This window comes from Gymnoscopelus microlampas (genome assembly GCF_963454915.1).
Source record: "Gymnoscopelus microlampas genome assembly, chromosome: 8".
In the NCBI taxonomy this organism is placed as follows: domain Eukaryota; kingdom Metazoa; phylum Chordata; class Actinopteri; order Myctophiformes; family Myctophidae; genus Gymnoscopelus; species Gymnoscopelus microlampas.
Window position 1 is genome coordinate 42866613 of NC_139945.1, and position 18336 is coordinate 42884948.

General features: G+C 41.0%; 2 protein-coding genes across 3 annotated transcripts in view; both read right to left on the minus strand.

Annotated features, from left to right (window-relative positions):
- pitpnm3 (PITPNM family member 3) overlaps positions 1-6692 on the minus strand; it is a 112084-nt gene extending 105392 nt beyond the window's left edge. For both annotated transcript variants that reach the window (XM_084064431.1, XM_084064430.1), the window contains exon 1: positions 6307-6692. In XM_084064431.1, coding sequence (XP_083920557.1) covers positions 6307-6331 — 25 coding nt within the window. In that variant the 5' untranslated portion in view covers positions 6332-6692. The remainder of the gene's footprint in view (positions 1-6306) is intronic.
- A 4689-nt stretch (positions 6693-11381) lies between these two features.
- The window catches only part of kiaa0753 (KIAA0753 ortholog), a 37307-nt gene continuing 30352 nt past the window's right edge, over positions 11382-18336 (minus strand). Inside the window, exons 17-18 of the mRNA XM_084063931.1 lie at positions 15581-15805; positions 11382-13119 (exon numbers count right to left, since the gene is read on the minus strand). Coding sequence (XP_083920057.1) covers positions 12966-13119; positions 15581-15805 — 379 coding nt within the window. The 3' untranslated portion in view covers positions 11382-12965. The remainder of the gene's footprint in view (positions 13120-15580; positions 15806-18336) is intronic.

Here is an 18336-nt window from a genome sequence, read left to right on the forward strand (position 1 = left end):
GCTCCTCGGAGCACAAGTCTCCGCCAGCAGCAGGATTTTTGGTAAGGAATTTATTCCAAGATTGGAACTTTTTCTGCTAATATCTCCTGACTAAATGTTAGCTTGGCTGATGGCACTGATGTCACTTCGAAACATGCAATGCAATGTTTCGAAGTGACTCACCTATTTATAGGTATGTATTTCATCATGCGTCTCGCTAGCCAATCAAAGCACACCCTTTCAACATATTGTCACGTGTCACGTGAGGCTTGACCAATGTTAGCTTGGACACACAGCGAAAAACGGAACGAAAACATACTCTCCACCATGCCTTCGGCCTGGCGGAGACAACTAGAGGTTTGGGCTGCTACACGGCTCTCACACCTACGTAACATTGCCGATCCGACCGATATTCCCATATATCTGTCAGTCCTTGTCCCTTTATATCCCATATATGGAGATCCCTGATGTCATCAGTATATGCCCATAATAAATGGGAATGCTCCCTTTTGTGCCCCCATATATGAACATTCTGTTTCTGTCTGTCTACCTGTGTCCCTTTTAGGCCCATATATGGAGATCCTTGATGTCATCAGTATTTGCCCATATATGGGCATGTGACAGGGTTATGTCTGAGTAATAGTGACGGCCACCGGCCAGCCTCTATATATGGTTATGTCCAAGTCATAGTGACTGGGTGGCCCCCCCTGGTTGGACAAAAAGGACAATGGAGATATACAAAGGGAGAGCTGCTGTCCATCAATGCCCCAATGTGTGTGTGTGTGTGTGTGTGTGTGTGTGTGTGTGTGTGTGTGTGTGTGTGTGTGTGTGTGTGTGTGTGTGTGTGTGTGTGTGTGTGTGTGTGTGTGTGTGTGTTCCAATAATTTGCGTCATTACTCACAGCTTCTCTTCTCAAAAGTCGAAAGGTAGAAAGGGCAAAGGAAAGAAAGGGGGGGGGGGGGGGGGGGCTAAAATCTATCATTAAAAGCTGAAGCCCTGCAGCTGTCTCCATAATAAGAATGAGGAGATCTGTATGCCAGTGTGAGATAAATTTAATTAAAGGGCCTGTCTTGATGGCACAACATTTCCCAAACCAACTCTGACCATGACCATTGCTTTACTGCACCTGGAGCCTGCCAAACACTGTATTTTAGCTCAATGCAATGCAATTATGTTTAATTCGGATAAGACATTATTGTAACTGTTGGATTAAACCTTTCAATTTAAAATGCTATTTTGAATGGGTATTGCAAATTAAGCTAATTTTGACCTCAGTACAGGCAAAAAGTGGTGCAATTAAAAAAACAAATACAAGGTAAAACGAAAATCATAAGGCGTCACTGACGTCGGCTAGTGTATGTGGATATTATGTTGTACTTGCGGAAAGGCTGTCCACTCAGCCTCCCACACTTGTTGCTTCATGCTCGGTGCAAAACCATGGCCAGATTGCCAAAAACATGGTGAAAATTAGAAGCACACACAGCTCCCAATATTGAAACCAACAGTATCTGGTGCATCTGGTGCATAGTATACAAGTGACAAGTATCAAAACTAGATCAATAGTCTTATATTTATCGAGTTGAAAAACTGACATATTTCAGCTGAAGGCCATCATCAACATCACGTTATCACGTCAGCATGACTATTGATCCGTGAGTGTTGGTATTGTGTTTGTTTTCAGACTGCTGCTGAAGCCTCATCCTCTAGATGTGAAGAGCACTCACATATTATGTCCCTCCTGCCTGGCACAATTAGTGAGGAAGATGTTGGCAGGCTGAACAGGAGGTAGCAAGGGACGCTGCCCAATACAAATTAACCATTTCATGGCTTTTTGCTGATCTTGGGGTATATAGTCCTTGGGTTGATTGAAAGTCAAATAAAATCAGTTGCTGAATAAATGGAATAGTATTGAGCAATAGATTGCTTCGATCCAGAGACAAAAATCTGCCATATCCCCTACCATTGCCTTACTCACTGTACTGCGCAATTCCCTTTCTTCCACCTCTTGGAATGGCCAATAGCGATAGATGTTAGGAGCCCCTTTTTTCAGCACGGTCATCTCAAACACATGAGCTTTCTGCTGTACATGCAACAGAATGTGTTCTTTACTATGATGCACACTGACATTTTCTCAACACCAGAGCTTATCCTACCTGGTGAGTAAAGGTAGAAGTAGCCAAATGCAATGTGACAGACCTACTCCTGTGAATTGTGAAATATACAAGCTAATTATAATGACTAACAGTAATGGAACATGTGTAGGCTATAAATGCAGGACAAACAGAAGCCACCATGTTGTCCTATTTACTGTATACATTCAGACACTCTACATTTATTATTTAGAATAGTTTGACCAGTTGGAAGCCACTTCACCACTGGTTTTACAAAGATTATAGTGTTTCTTAGGCAGCCCATGGTCTTTTCATCTCTCCCAGAAAGATCCATTGTTATAAATATGACAAACACTGTGTGAAAGAAAAGGCAAGTTCTTGATTTATTCATGTGCAAACCAAAAATGTAAAATGTTTGGTTTATTATTATGAGTTATTGAATGAAACCAAAATGTAACAGAAAAGCCATTTATAGTCTTCACTACACAAAATGTTATACTCATGATCTTGCAGAGGTGAACGACACTGCTTTGGGGCTGACACTAGTGTCGCCAGTGATGCTGACCTCCATGTTCATCCTTGCACTAGTGGTGGTGGTGGTGGCACTGGATTATCTTTCTCAGCCGGCTCCAGGATGTCCCAGCAGTGACGCAGATAGGATTAGTGCACACATTGCGACGACATTAGAAGCAAAGGTGTGATCCACTTCCAGAGCTTTGAAAAAGATGGATGGGGCTCTGGCATAGTGGGTGATGAAGTGTGCATCCACTCTTCCCCTCACTGGCTCCCGGTATGGGGTAATGAGGTTGACTGGTGCAGTTAGACATGGGTATCCCACAGGGCTGACAAACACTGGACCAGTTCTTAGTAACCTGTTGTCATGGACTGAGCCACGCAAGCCAACAAATATGTCCCGAAATGTCGCAGTATGGCCACAGACTGACTGAAGCTGACAGAGTGGAAGAGTTTTCTGTTCAGGTAATCTTGCACATGTTGACCATGGAGAGGCTTGAAGCGGACGTGGCATCCATCAGTGGCTTCCACACAGGGACTGAAAGCCGAGCTGTTGGAAGTCATGGCCAGCTTCAGCACACTGTGCCAGCATGCCAGCCATGCAACGCTGGCTTGTGAGCTTGTATATCTGCTATTTTCAATACAGACAGATCTACAATCTTATCTGAATGAATGTTAAAGCAGTTTGTTTAAATTACTTTATAAAATAATATATTTTCACAGCGATTATTTATTAGTGTAGATATACACATTTAGGACTAGGAGTGGATTATGTGTCCAGATGCTTGTCAGACAGTCAGACAATGGTGCTCCGCAGGTCTAGAATGGAATAAACGGGTGCAGCCAACGTCAACAACTGGTCTCGACCAGACGTGAGATCTCAGCGTAAAGTAGGATGAAGCCCACGTCAGGATATATTGATAAATGCCGAAAGGTGCGGTGATCACGCCGTACGCTCATTATTCGGGCTGCACCGCGTTGATAAATGAGGGCCACTGTGTGCCGATTTGCATGACGTCTGGATAAAATCTTAATGTCAAAAAATACGTTTTGCACAAATCGGCCTCCTGGTGGCGCTATAACAGGCCCATGTGAAAGATTTGGGGCAGAGGTTCTGAATTGGCATCGAGGGAGTGTGTGTGCACAGTGCCTTTCGGCCTGGCGGAGACAATTATATAAGCAGCAATTAACAGAGGTCTAGCAAAATGGCAACCGTGTGTGCACAATGCACACACGTTTTCCTTAGCAAGCAGAAATAAAATAAAAAGTAAGAGACAGATACATTGACAGGGTTCATAAAACGAGCATATCTCTGCTGTCCGGCCAGAACCAGCTAACTCCAAAATGGTAATTGTTCAGGAAATGAAAAACAAAATATACATTTTTCAGAAAATGAAGAAAAACTTATATTTTTAAAACAAAGCAATACTGCCTCATCAAACTTGGTATTGTGACTTTATATATTATCAGATACTTGCATGTGTCATTATATTATCACCACTTTACCCAAATCCAGCTCAAGTGGAGTTAGGAGGTTTTGTCCATCATTGAGTGGAGTTAGGAGGTTTTGTCCATCATTGTTAAGAACAGCTGCCAATGAATCTCAAAGCTCACAACACATCACAACGCATTGTGAGCTTGGAGATCAGCTATTTATGGCGCGCGCCTCATATACTAAGTATAGATCAAGCTGAATGCTGTACTTTAACAACTTTTATTTTAACATGCATTGGAAACATCCATGGATCTAACTGTTACCACTGTTGTTCTTCTACAGTTGAGTACAACAAACAATTCTGCCTCAATACTCAATACTAAATGTATTTAACAAAAGCAATCATGGCACACCAACACTAAATAAATGGCATATCAATAAAAAATACATTCATGAATAATATAATCTGTAGCCTATCAAATCTGTAGCCTACTGTACTAACAATAACAACCACAGTTGCATTTACCTATCCATCAACATTTTATTATTACACTGTTGTGTGTTGTGTGTTGCCTAAACCTTCCAGTCACTGGGTTGGTGAAAACACCCCGCAAAACGGTGACCAGAGCCGAGAGCAAATGACTGTTCACTTAAAGTCTCTGCTAAAGGTGGAGGGTAAAGCATGAATGCAGTCTGACATGAGTGATATTCAGTCACATCCTGCATATTGGTTTAACGCTGAAATTACACAGTGAAAACTGTCCAAATTTATATCTGACAATTGGTCAAAAAAAAAGTCTGAATTACGTTTTTTTAAATCTGTAGTATTTATATTTGACAATTGGCAAAAACCCTGTATATATAGTATGCAGCAGTGGAGAGCATGAGAGGAGGGGGGAGTTGTTTGTTTTTGACGGACAGTTTGAGGATCCAATGGAGTTGGGAGTTTTCGTCAGAGGCGCTTTTTAATACTTTTCATAGGTTATTATAAAAAAAACTTTACACAGATGTAAAGGGCGTTCAATAGCATTGATTTATGAAAAAAAAGAAAAGAAAATGGAGTTAGCTGGTCCCGGCTGGACACCGACGATATACAGTATTTAACATATTGTCTACTCTATCTTGGATGGACAGATTGGTCTTTTCTCATTATTGCCACAAATGCATGTTGGACGGATTCATTACAAGACATTAACTTCTTAATTACAAGACATTACCTTGCATCTAAGTAAATATTAATCAATCATTTAAGCTTAGCCTTGGATATATTTTATCGATTTTTTTACATTTGCATACGAAAGTAAAAGTCAGACTAGATAAAATACATATACTGTATGATAGTCCTGATCCAAGGCTAGCTCAAACCCAGTGCTGGAATTAATCAGTGGCGCTGACATCTTCACATATCTATGATTTATGTTTACTTTAGATAAAGACAGAATTTAACATATTTGTGTGAGACTGACTTATGAGTACACATGTACAAATATTTTCAGCTTTGCCATTTTGGAAAGACATCTTTATTGTGTATAGATGTAGGATGCAATTAGGAACTCATCTTAATGAACAGAATGTTATATTAACCAATCTGTATAGTAGAGACTGTGTTAACTAGCATATCTGCAGTGGTTTGAGAAATGTAGGACTGGTGTGGGTAGGGCACCTGTGTGTGTGTGTGTGTGTGTGTGTGTGTGTGTGTGTGTGTGTGTGTGTGTGTGTGTGTGTGTGTGTGTGTGTGTGTGTGTGTGTGAGAGAGAGAGAGAGAGAGAGAGAGAGAGAGAGAGAGAGAGAGAGAGAGATGTGAGAACCCTGGAGAACGAGACAATTTTCTGTATAGGCTCAATCAAACCTCAAAGCCTGAGTGTGCCACACACACACACACACACACGCACACGCACACACACACACACACACACACACACACACACACACACACACACACACACACACACACACACACACACAGATGTGAGAACCCTAGAGAACGAGACAATTTTCTGTATCGTCGGCTTCCGAAGGAATAAAACGGCACAGATGTATCGCATCATTTTACATAATATGCTACTATTGACCAGGTATGGTAGCCTATGCCTTACCATGCCTTACCATCACGCAGCATTCCTACATATAGCCTCCAGCATGCTGCTCATACATAACAGGAGGCAGGTTGACTCATTTGTCTACCTGTTAACAACACAGGCTGGCAGCACCAGAACGGTGCCGATCAAAGAAGATCACATGTGTTTGGCTTAATTAAGGATTCCTTACCTTTCCCTCTCGTTTCCTTTGACATGTTTCCTGCTGTCTGTCGTCAATGGGTCGCCGATTAAAACAATTCAAAGAAAAAGATTTTGACCCGCAAAAATATTGTTGTCTGATAGTTTTCACAGAGTGCAGACTGCAGACAGTCCCCGTCCTTCTCCTTGACGGCGGCCAGACGGAGGTTAAATAGACGCGATGTAACGGCCGCTCGGTCTCCTCGTGTTCAATCTGCTCTCATTCAAGACCCTCACAGACAGTACCGCTCCTGTAAACATAGTTGAGCTACCATGTGTATCTGTGCAGACTTCGGTCGTGTGTGTCATCATGCAGCCCACCCTGGCTCTGAAACATCAGTCAGAGTTCTTAACAAGCATCAGTGTTCGACTGCCTCCAGTGGCGCGCACGTTACTCTCCTATTGAAGGGCGTCCGTCCTGCTCCTCTCTCTGCTCTGCCGTGCCGGTGTTTGACTGAGAATTGGACTTGAAAAAAGAGAGGAGAAATAGCCATCTTTTCAAAGTGTCAGCCAATGAGAAATAAGCAAAAGCTGGAAAACTATGATGTGAATGTCATTTAATGCCAGAAATAAATAGCATTTTATTTTTGCCTCATTAGTCAGGGAATATTATCAGAATAATGTCAAATGTGGGAATAAATTCCTTACCAAGAAATGTCTTCACCAATGTGTTTGTAAAGGTGTCTAGTTACACATCTCATAAAGATTGAAATTCAATTTGCCTAGGGGCATTTTTGACAGCTGCTGATAATCTTATGCGGGGAAAATAATCAAAATGTAATTCTGTTTTAAGTAGCATGTGAGAGGTCAAACTAGAGTTTTTTTTTTATGATTCTGAATCCATTGCAAGCAAGCTCCTTGGGCTAAAAACGGCCATAGCCATTTTTTTTTGGTTTTCCAGGTCATCACAAACCATTTTTTTTGTGTAAAAATAAATATTGCTGCATGCATGTAAATTAAACAGCTTTATTTGCTTATTTCATGATTCTAAGTACAGAGAGCTGATGTTAGGTGTGAAGACAGAGAATAAGATGAAATGGTGGAAGATAAAGAATAAACAATGCTGTGTGGAGCTCAGGGAGGAGATAAGAAAGGCAGCCAGAGAGATGAAGAAAGGAGGTATACTAGCAGTACAAGGAGATTAAGGGTAAGACGAAGAGAGGGGTTAGAGCTAGGTAGGCCTACAGAGGATGAGAGGTTGGACACTGGGAGAAAATCATCTGCACCGGTTGGCTAGATAGGGATAAAGGGATGTGCAACAAGTTAAGGTGATAATAGATAGAGATGGAAATGTTCCAGTAAGCAGAGACAGTGTGTTGAGAAGATGGAAAGAGTACTTTGAGGGAACTGATGGGGGAAAGTGTCAGGAGTTATTTGTGACAGAAGGGTACCAGTGCAGAGGGAAGATGTATAAGACGGTAGTGAGAACAGCCATGGTGTACGGCTTGGAAACGGTGGCACTGAGGAAAAGACGAGCAGCACAGCTGGAGATGGCAGAATTGAGGATGCTATTATTGTCATTAGAAGTGAAAAGGTAGGTCATCAGAAATGACTAAATTAGAGGATCAGCCCAGGTTAGAAGGTTTGGGGATAAAGCAAGAGATGTGAGGTTAAGATGGTTTCGACATGTAAAAAGGAGAGATGAGGGGTACATTGGTAGAAGGATAATAGCTGCCAGGTAAGAGGCGAAGAGGAAGGCCAAAGAGGAGGTTTAAGGATGCGGTGAGAGAGGGTATAGGAGTCACAGAGGAAGACACAGAAAACAGAACCAGATGGGGAAAAAATGTAATACATGAGATTTTCTTCATGCATTAAACCCTGAGTTTGCCTGTGAGCACAGTTGTATGGCGTGTTTTTGAAATGTTTTAATTTTGATGGTTATAAATGGTAACTCCTGTTTGAAAATGTTGACCTCACAAAAGTATATATGTTGAAATGCAAAATCAGTCAAACTTTGGCAGCCATCTTGAAATAAATGGCCACCATCTTTGATTTTATTTGGTCTTAAATCGAAGGGTGACCTCCAAAAATGATTTGTAGCAAATTTCACACTTGTGTCACCATTTGAACGATTCTCGTCTTTTAACACAAAAGATTACATGGAAAGGGTGGTTTTGGTGCAAAACTAATGGTTGCAATGGAGTCAGAATCATACAATTAGAAAAAACTAATTCGACCCCTCACATGCTACTTAAAACAGAATAAAATGTTGATATTTTTTTTTCCTGCATAAGGTTATGGGTACCCCAACTTTCAGCAGCTGTCAAAAATTCCCCTTGGGAAATTGAATTTCAATCTTTATGAGATGTGTTAGCCTACTAGACACCTTTACAAACAGATTGGTGAAGAAATTTCTTGGTAAGGAATTTATTCCAAGATTTTTTAAATATCCCCTGACTACAGTGCATCCTGCATGACCTGCTCATTGGGGTAACCCGGAAGACTCGCCCCAAAACACGCTTGCCCCGATTTGTTTTTCGCGGACCAGCGGTTCTTGTATTCTTTTATTTGTTTTACTGAGGATATGGTTAGAATAAGTTTAGGCTTAGGAATAGTTTTACTGAAGTTACATTTAGGAATACAGTTAGGTTTTGGGGTTTTAGCACCGATTAGGGCAGGGGTATTCAACTAGATTAGACAGGGGGCCAAAATTGTTAAATTAATTGAGGTCGGGGGCCACAGGCCTAGCCTGGTAAACCCTCCCTCCGGAAATCTCATTTGTAATTTATTTCAGGAGTGAGTCTGGCATGATCGCCCATTCTGCAATTTTGTCTGTGGGCTGGAGTTGGGCGGGAGTAATACCGTTGACGGACAACCCCTTCAGCCAATCAGCAGTGTTCCCCTTCAGCCAGTGCATTTTTACCACCTCCAGACTAATGTGACGCAACGGGACTTTTGAGACGGCCATGCCCAAAATAGGTTGCCATATTCGGATACATGCGTGTCACTGCCCGCCCCTGCCGGTTCTCTAAATTTTTCTTTTTAAATAGGCTCTGTCATGATTAATTGACCACATGAAGTTAAACAACTAAATTCTATCCAAACGATATCTTAAAAGTAAATTCCGTGCCTCAAAAAAGAAGTTTGAGAGCGTTTTAAAACCGAAAGTAAGAAGAAAATACAATGCACAAAAAACAATGGCTGCCGTTCGTTTTTGGTCGGATGCACTCGGTTCCATTCGGGCTCACTCGAACTCGCCACCTGATTGGCCAACTTTCGCTGTCAATCACAGAACGATGATCATGAGCGACGACGCTGATAGGCTCGTCCATTTGGTGAACGGGCTAGAAACGCCCAGACAAGCCTTCAGGCCAGACTCATTCCTGAAATCAAATGGAAATGAGATTTTCCGGAGGGAGGGGCTTTACCAGGCTACCATAGGCCTCCGTAAACAAAATAAATAACCAAATGTTCATGGTTAACCGTTTAACCGGTGACTCATTTCTCTCCAAAAGCCCTTGATGGAATATGATTAAGGATTACTGTGATTATGGTAAACTCACATTTCATATCGCACACACCATACCTGTAACTTTCACTAACCCCCCAAAAAAACTTTTTTGAAAAAAAAAAAACGTTTTTTAATTGTTTTTATATAAATTGCTCCAGGGGCCACAAGAAAGGTCCTTGCGGGCCACATGTGGCCTAAAACCGATGGCTTTACTCTTAGGCTAATAGGGGAGGAGCTAATTGAAATAAAATAACTTTCTTCTTTAGAAGCAGTCTCATCCCTCCCTGTGATCGGGTGAAGGTGCTTTGCTTCTCTTTTAATAATGCAATAGTTAATAGCTTATTCTGGTCTTACATGATGACTCAAAAATATAAAATATTCAGTGAAAACATTTGACTGAGCACTACCTACAAATTATTTAGCTGCTTTATAAAAGCAACCTTTTGGAAGAATGTTAGCCCCTATTGACAAAAATGCATATATGAACATATGTTTGTACAAATCTGTCAAAAGGATAAAATACAAAAAATCTCAAGAGCTTATTTCCATTGTGGTTCTTTGAGTGTACATGATATGTAAATAGTGCCACGGTGAAACAACAGTCACACAGAGTATAAATCATGATGCTTAGATTAGGCCTACCAGTCATTATAAAATGAGAAAAGGCTCTGCTTCAGAAGACCTTCTCTTCTGGGAGTCATTACAAAGTCACAAAACACAATAGCTACTTGGAAGACATCAAATTAGATTCAGCAAATCTAATTTTGTTTCTTGACATAAGAACTACTCAGAGACCCAATAGCTACAGGGGCCAAATCAACAGCTGAGCTGGACAGCTATATGAATTCTGCACCTTTCCAATATATAATGAAGCCCATGCTTCAGCCATTCACAACCATTCCTTTCAGCTCTTGCATAAGCTTATGGATTATCCATCCATAAGCTCAGGCAAGAGCTGAAAGGAATAGTTATGAATGGCTGAAGCATAGGCTTAACATCCCACCAAACAAATATTTATCTTAGTTAATAAACGAAGATTAATGTCTGTTACAGCAGATTCTTTTCTCAACTGGGTTGGTAAACATTATGGCTTATGCAAATGTTTCACCCTTTCAATTGGGAAAATATTTTGACGAGGCTATTCACGAATTGCATCAAAATAAAAGAAACATGAGATCATGAAAATCATCAAAACCGGCCTTTTTCAGTTGAATTGTCACTGAAGCATAAATTCATTTTAATGTATTTTGTCAGATATATTTCATCCATCCTTCTGTCAGATGTATTGGTCTGGAGTGAAAACGCTCATCCAACAATGTTTCTTCCCTGATAATAGCAATTGTCAGTGTTAATTCATCCATTTGTTACTCAGAGACTGTACAAATGTACACTTACGGGTTCATTAGATTTTCTATTTGACTGCAAACACCATTTCCTGAATCTCCTAAATACACCCTATTGGGAAATGGGAATAGCCATGGTGACTGAGAATGGCATTATTAATGCAAATAATCTACTCACTATGTAAGATCTTGTTTCCATTTGGAGCTCCACAGGAGGAATCGTTGTGCTGGAGATGATTAGCATTAGGCTGGACTAAAATACTATATATTTAATATACATCCCCCATTATTACAGTAGAACAGCTTTCATACATTTTGTCTTGCAGATGACACTTGTGGTCTATTAATGCTTTTCTGTCGTAGAAATAGAATATATAAATATCAGTCTAGTCTGTGGGGTGATGTGATCTTTACAAACTGATCTCAAATGACAATAAAAATGAGTAATATTTGAGAACATCTATCAAATTAGTTCTCTTATACAAACAATGCAGACATTTTCAAGTATCAAAACAGTATCCCATGCACTACCCAATAAGGTAGCAAAAACAAAACCTTTTTCTTTTTTTGTGGATGCAGATATTTCTGATGTGCTTGAGCCTGTGAAGGCCTGCACGTACTCAAGACGCCCACACAGAAAACTGCCTGAGAGAAAATAGGGACAGCTAATTCAGGGTGAGCTAATTCATTCAGTCACTCTCTGTCCCCTGTCAAAGATTGATCCCCACAGGTCAGCTTAACATCTGGACGTGTCCCCTTCACTTCGTCAGAGAGGCTTTTATGTGGCTCTCCAGGGACTGCTAGATCTGCTAAATCCTCCCACACTGCTGACATTATTTGGTCACATTCATTTGGCAGTATCAACAGTACATAACCAAGATCACTGTTTCTAAATCTTTTTAATTTCAAGGACCCCCAGTTTGATATGAATTAGGCCACAGACACCCATTTGATACAAATTTCATCTCTGCGATCCCAATCTTCTACAGTATACTGTAAAATCCTGCATTTTTAACTTTGAGAGGGTACATTCCATTTGAACTCTCTTGGAGTTACAGAACTATAAGGGTCCACCTGATTCCTAACTATCAATCATTTAGCTAGAGACCCCCTCAACCCCAATGAAGGACCCCATGGGCGTTCTCAGACCCCATGTTGATAACAAGTTACCTTCAGAGGGCATAGATGTTGGAGCATTTCATGGTAAAATAGAAGAGAACTAGAGAAGGCAGTTTCATGCATGTCCCAAAACGTTTGCAAAACTGATGTGGAACCTAAATCCAAACGTGGGTAAATAAATTACTTGTTTGCACATGTGCTTTATTTCCTCACATTGGACACAGGTCAGTGGATTAAAATATTAATCATTAGTGGCAATCATAATCATAATAGAATAGATTAAAAAATAAGCATCCAATGAAACAGTACTTTTGCTTCCTGCGTCATGCCGTTAGGTCCCCAGTGCAATTAATTTAGTTCAATATTCCAGAATGAAAATGGAAAGTGTTAGTAATCCTCAGAGAGACCAAGTACATGGGAGGGGGTAATCTTATAATCCTCAATAATGTTGTAATGTTCTCTCAATGCTTATCTAAACTGGAATTCAATCACAGACACAGATGGTCTACAGAGAAAACCTGCCAAAATCAAAATGGAAGAATTTTGGTAATTCTTGATAATGATACTTTGATTGGCCAAGACTTTATGTCAGAGGGGAACTTCGGTTCATACAATCTTCAGTGAATTCATACCAAAAAAAACGTTTTTTTTTAAATAAATTCAGGTCATCAGAATGTAGTAGGAAAAAAAAAAGTTCAAAAAATTCACTCTATATATTTTCTATTGTGGCACAGTAGCCTATTGGCTGCCCAGTGGTGGAACTGATGCCGGAGGAGACTGGATAGGTTGGAGGAATTCTGAAGTGAAGACGGCCTCTGCATACTCCTCACAGACGTCCTGGAACTCTGCTGCCACTTCAGCCAGAGCCTCTGCCATCAACTCCTCTGCCAGACTGAAAGTAAAAAAGGAGATTTGGAGACTGTAAATGAAGACAGTTTGCACTAACACACCAAATGCTATGTAATGCTGGCTCAATAGCTAAATAAATAATTTCTTCATCTTCCCCTGGTTGAGTAGAAATCGTGCTAGGTCTCGACATTCCAAACATACCAGACAGCAGAAAAACTCTCTAAAAAGTACATTTAGTCGAAAATTATTACATATACATTTTCATGACATCAGTGAGCAAGACATAAAACTAACTGCTTATTATCAACTTCATTGTGTGGCTGTTAAAAAACACTTTTACCCCAGCATCCGTGTTTGGGGAAAAACCTTCGCAGAAAATAGCAGATCTACAAGCTTACAAGAGCTTGCAGATTGGCTATTTTCAGCGAAAATATTTAATGTAGAGCGAAAACTGAAAAGACAATATTAACACATCGGGTGCCAGCATTTTTTCATAACAACTTACCGTGGGTGCCAGCATTCTCCCCATTGACTGCGCTTTGCTGTTTAAAGTTTCCGCGTGCGTTACAAGCAAATCCACGCAAAAAAAAGCATCGATTCATGTTCTGCCATGAGCCTGGCTACAGGCTGGAACCATAACATTCCCCTCGCGGGTTACAACGGGGGGGGGGGGTCGCGAATCGCGCATGACCGGTTTTCCCCACAGGAAACAGATTCGGAGATATAGGCGTTTCAAAGTAGGAAATAGACAGGAAGCGGATGGGTGAGCGATCTGGCACTTCCTTCGCATGATTACAATGGGTGCTCCCAGAGCTGCTCTAGCCCCGCCCGCGCGGAGAAAAACGAAAAAAACAAAAAGACTGAAATCACGGTTCAGACCGTGTTCGGCACCGAAGCTTCGGAACCGCCACTATGTAAACACACGGTTCAGACCATGTTTGGCACCCGATGTGTTAAAAGCCCAGCGACACCAGTCAACCACCCATAACCCCACCCCCATAAAATATGCATCAAGGAAATCCAACTAGAGGTTTAAATAGCTTATTTGTCTTTCCCATAAAAGTGTAGATAGGTCATCATAAGTGCCCTCCTTCCGTGGTCACAGCCACCTACATAGCTAGCTAGGGGATGCGAAGATGCTTATTGCCATGGATATACCCATTTAACCAACACAATTTCATGTCTCCACGTGGCAAAGGACCCAATCGATTGATTACTTCCTCTCCCACTGTTTGACACGGAAGCACAGTGTTATTGATGAAAAAGTCTGTTGTGTGTACTGTATGTTTATTTCTATGGTCATTTCTTTCTTCTTCTTAACCACATGAACCCTAGCATCCCTGTTCTGGGGCTAACATTCGGCGATGGTTTGCCGAATGTTCCTTGTGAGCTTGTAGATCAGCTATTTTCAGACCAGGAAATCCACTGAGGCAGCTAGGCAAAACACCACTAGGACATACAGTGCGATATGCAGTGCACCAAAATACTACAGTTTAAACATTAGTTTGAACCAACAAATATTGGCTGGTGCTGCTCAATAGTGGACAAATTCTAAATGAACTTTTAACTCTGTTACACTAACAAAAAAGGAGGGGCCTAGTATAGATCCCTGGGGGTCAATTAAATGTATAGGTTTTAAGTGGTTAAACTTAATGCAGTTATGGTGTTTTCTCATATGTTTGTGGTGAACTGGAGGGCTACACACTGGCACCGGGCTGCTCATTAACAGTGCAACTCATCATACTGTTCTTCATAATATGTTTTGTGTGCTGAGTCAGAGTAGTAGATAATTGGATGACATCCTTTGATGCTGTCCACTCTTTTCAGACTACAGTTCCACCACTTGAAAATTCCACTGTTCTGGAGGAACAGGACTGATAATGAGGAGGTGACACAAGCAGTCAGATCCTTTGGGTTAGGTGGGGGCTACAGTTTTCTGTCTCCCACTTTTAACAAAACTATTTCCACAGCAATTCAAACTGCCGCACACCTTTAGGGCAAGAGAACAGAGACGTTTCAAAATGGCATACTGCCCAGTCAACCGATCATAAATGCATTGAGAAAGTTAAAAAAGACAACAAGGACTCTTCCGCATTGCACCAACTTAAGAATTCTCTCAAATATGCAAATGTTTGCCTGGGCGAGAAGAATGGTGGACTCTGGAGACATTATGAATACAATACCAACCCTGAGCTCTGCATGATGCTCACACAGCTGGCAATCCAGCATAATCACTACATAGCCTCAGGCCAAGATAATAGTACAAACTCTTACTCAAAGTTGCACCCAGTGACCAACAACACAGTAAACAAGGTAAACCTATTTAAGCTTGGCTCTAATCAACAAACCAAGTTGTACGGTATGTATGTGATTCTGAACACCTGTGGTGCCAATGTTTGTTTTGGATTGGAATTTTACATTTATCTAGCCTAAATTTTGCGTGAAATATCAGTTAAATTGAAAGATCAGCTCTTCAGAAACATTCAATGGCCTTAGCCCTTTACCTGTCTGCAATGGCCCAGGGATTGAAACTGCCAACAGCCTCATGTGCCACCAGGCGCAAATAGGCCTCATGGTCTTCCCTGTATTGCTGGATACTTGTCAACATGCTGTCTGGTAGTGAAATATGGGTCCCCCTACTCCTCTCCAATGGGCCTGGTACTGTGGTTCTGCTGCCATCCTGATGTTCATCTTGGCAGTCCTCTGTCAGGCTGCTCTCAGAGGTAAAACTGTGATGGAGGAAACATGAAGACACAAGAATATGCTCATCTAGGGAAGGAACAGAGAAACAGAAAGGTAGACCTCTACCATAAGCCATTCAATTCACACCATCAGCATTGACATGGTCTGGGTTTATAATCCTCTCTGTGTAGACTTGCTCCTTGCAGCCACACTCCTGTTTCTATATTTAGAGTGTTGCAGCCGTCGTCAAAGCAAAGAGCCTCTCTATTGTGCTTCTTGAGTGTTTTGGAAGCGGGAGGGGGGGGTTCACATATGCTAGTGACCATAGAGCAAGTATACCACTGCGTGTCCAAACCGACTGTCTTGTAAGCATTTCAGGTGTAATAGGCATTTGGCACTGGGTGAAAAAATATGGGTTACACAATTGTGGAGGAAAAAAATATATATTATTTGCTACTCTTGTTTCTTGTTTGTGAAGAATTAACTTAAGTCGAATCTAACATTTCAAAAAGTCAAGTGACCTCTTACGATGTAAACATCCGGTCGCTGCTATTGCGCACAGAATTAGTTTCCAGCATACACGCGTGTACAACGTATTCATGATTTGTCTTTGTGTGATTGACTGAAAGGGACTTATTTTGAGAGAGGTGTCCTGCTTGGTCCATGGAAAAAAAACGTTTGTAAATAGTTGATGCATTCAAATGTGGCAGTATATCCAACAAAAATATTGTATTTCTTGCCAAATGATATCCATGCTCTTTACTGATAATAATGCTTTGGAAACTCTGTCCAGCTCATGAATGTAGCCTGTAATAGTGTGATTAGTGACTAACAAGTAAGAAAAAAAAACTAATCTTAACCCATGGAATGGTTCATGAACCCCCCACCACTATTGTATGGAGTTTGTCTATGATTAGTCTCACGTTGCCAGACAACTATTCCACAATCTCTGAATGCTACACTTATAGAGTCTGGAACTACACCTCCCGAAATCCGAGAGAGGAAACTGGCACTTCTGTTCACGAAAATATATTTTAAAATATCTTTACATTTTATTCTTGAATTTCCATTTCTGCTAAGCAGCAAGCTAAATATCGTCGGTGTCCAGGACGAACCAGCTAACTCCATTTTCATCTTCTTTTTTTCCCCCCATAAATCAACACTATTGAACACCCTTTAGGTCTGTGTAAAAAATCTAAACATTTGAACCAATGCAAAGTATTAAAAAGCGCCTTTGACGAAAACTCCCAACTCCATTGGATCCTCAAACTGTCCGTCAAAAACAAACAACTCCCCCCTCTCCTCTACAGCGCTGCCTTTTAACAGCACGAGTAGAGCGCACTGCGCAGTGAACGAGGAGGAGGAACACGTAAACAAACTCCCCGTAGTCTGCTAAAACTATGCAGTGTACCTGTTTATCAAACTTAGCACTGACGCTAATGTTATGAAAACAAGTAATTATATTTCTAAAATCTATGAAGTGTTTAATGAGGAGAGCAATGTGACAGCGAGTGGAGCTATTGTTGTTTGGACACCTAACTCCATTTCAGCTTGATTTCTGCTCGTCTGAAACTACTAACTCCACTTGCGCTGGGTAAAGCGTTGATTTACCCGCGATTTGGGTACAGTGTTGATAATATAATGACACATGCAAGTATCTGACAATATATAAAGTCACTATACCAACTTTGATGAGGCAGTATTGCTTTGTTTTAAAAAATATAAGGTTTTCTTCATTTCCTGAAAAACGAATATATTATATTACGGATAAATTTGCGCGACTGTAAAGACGAAACGGAAGTGGGGAGGAGGCTTCACATCCGGTTTATATTCTAATCATGATCAGAGCTTCCGAGTCCCAGACTGTATGACCGGAACATTTGAAAATTGTGGGAGGCAACAGTCTGGTCACGCGAGACTAGTCTATGATGGACCCATCCGACACAATAGCGGTGGTCCCCAGGTTGCTCTTAGTCAGGATGGTGGTCCCTGGGTCAAAATCAGTTGAAAACCTCTGCTATTAACACATTCACTGTTTAATCGACTGTCTTCCATCCTATGTTCAAGGGCTTCTGGAGAAATTAAACTTTTCAGTTGCTCGTCACTTCAGCTTTGAGTGCAAGGGGGAGGGACAGTACATTATTTTAATTACTATTATTATTTTTAAAGATATTTTGGGGTGCTTTTTCTGCCTTTATTACTTACTACTACTTAATTACTTACTACTACTTAATACTTAATAGTCCACAGTGGAGAGAGACAGGAAACAGGGAGAGATAGACAGGGAGTGACACTGGGTCGCTGGGCTCGGGAATTGAACCTGTGGCAGGCGCCTTAAGCACTTGGCGCCCCTCACAATTATTAAACATCCATGTGAGAGGGACAGACCATTACTAAAGGTATGCGAGAGGGACAGACAGATTATTAAAGATATGGGAGATTTATTTTGTGTCCCGATTATTAGTAATTATTTCTAGACAAGAGTACTTCTAATATCTACAGACATCTTTCAATTACACACAATGTTGCTTGTTTTATGTCTTTAAATTGTCGCCAAGCAGCGATATTTATGCACCCC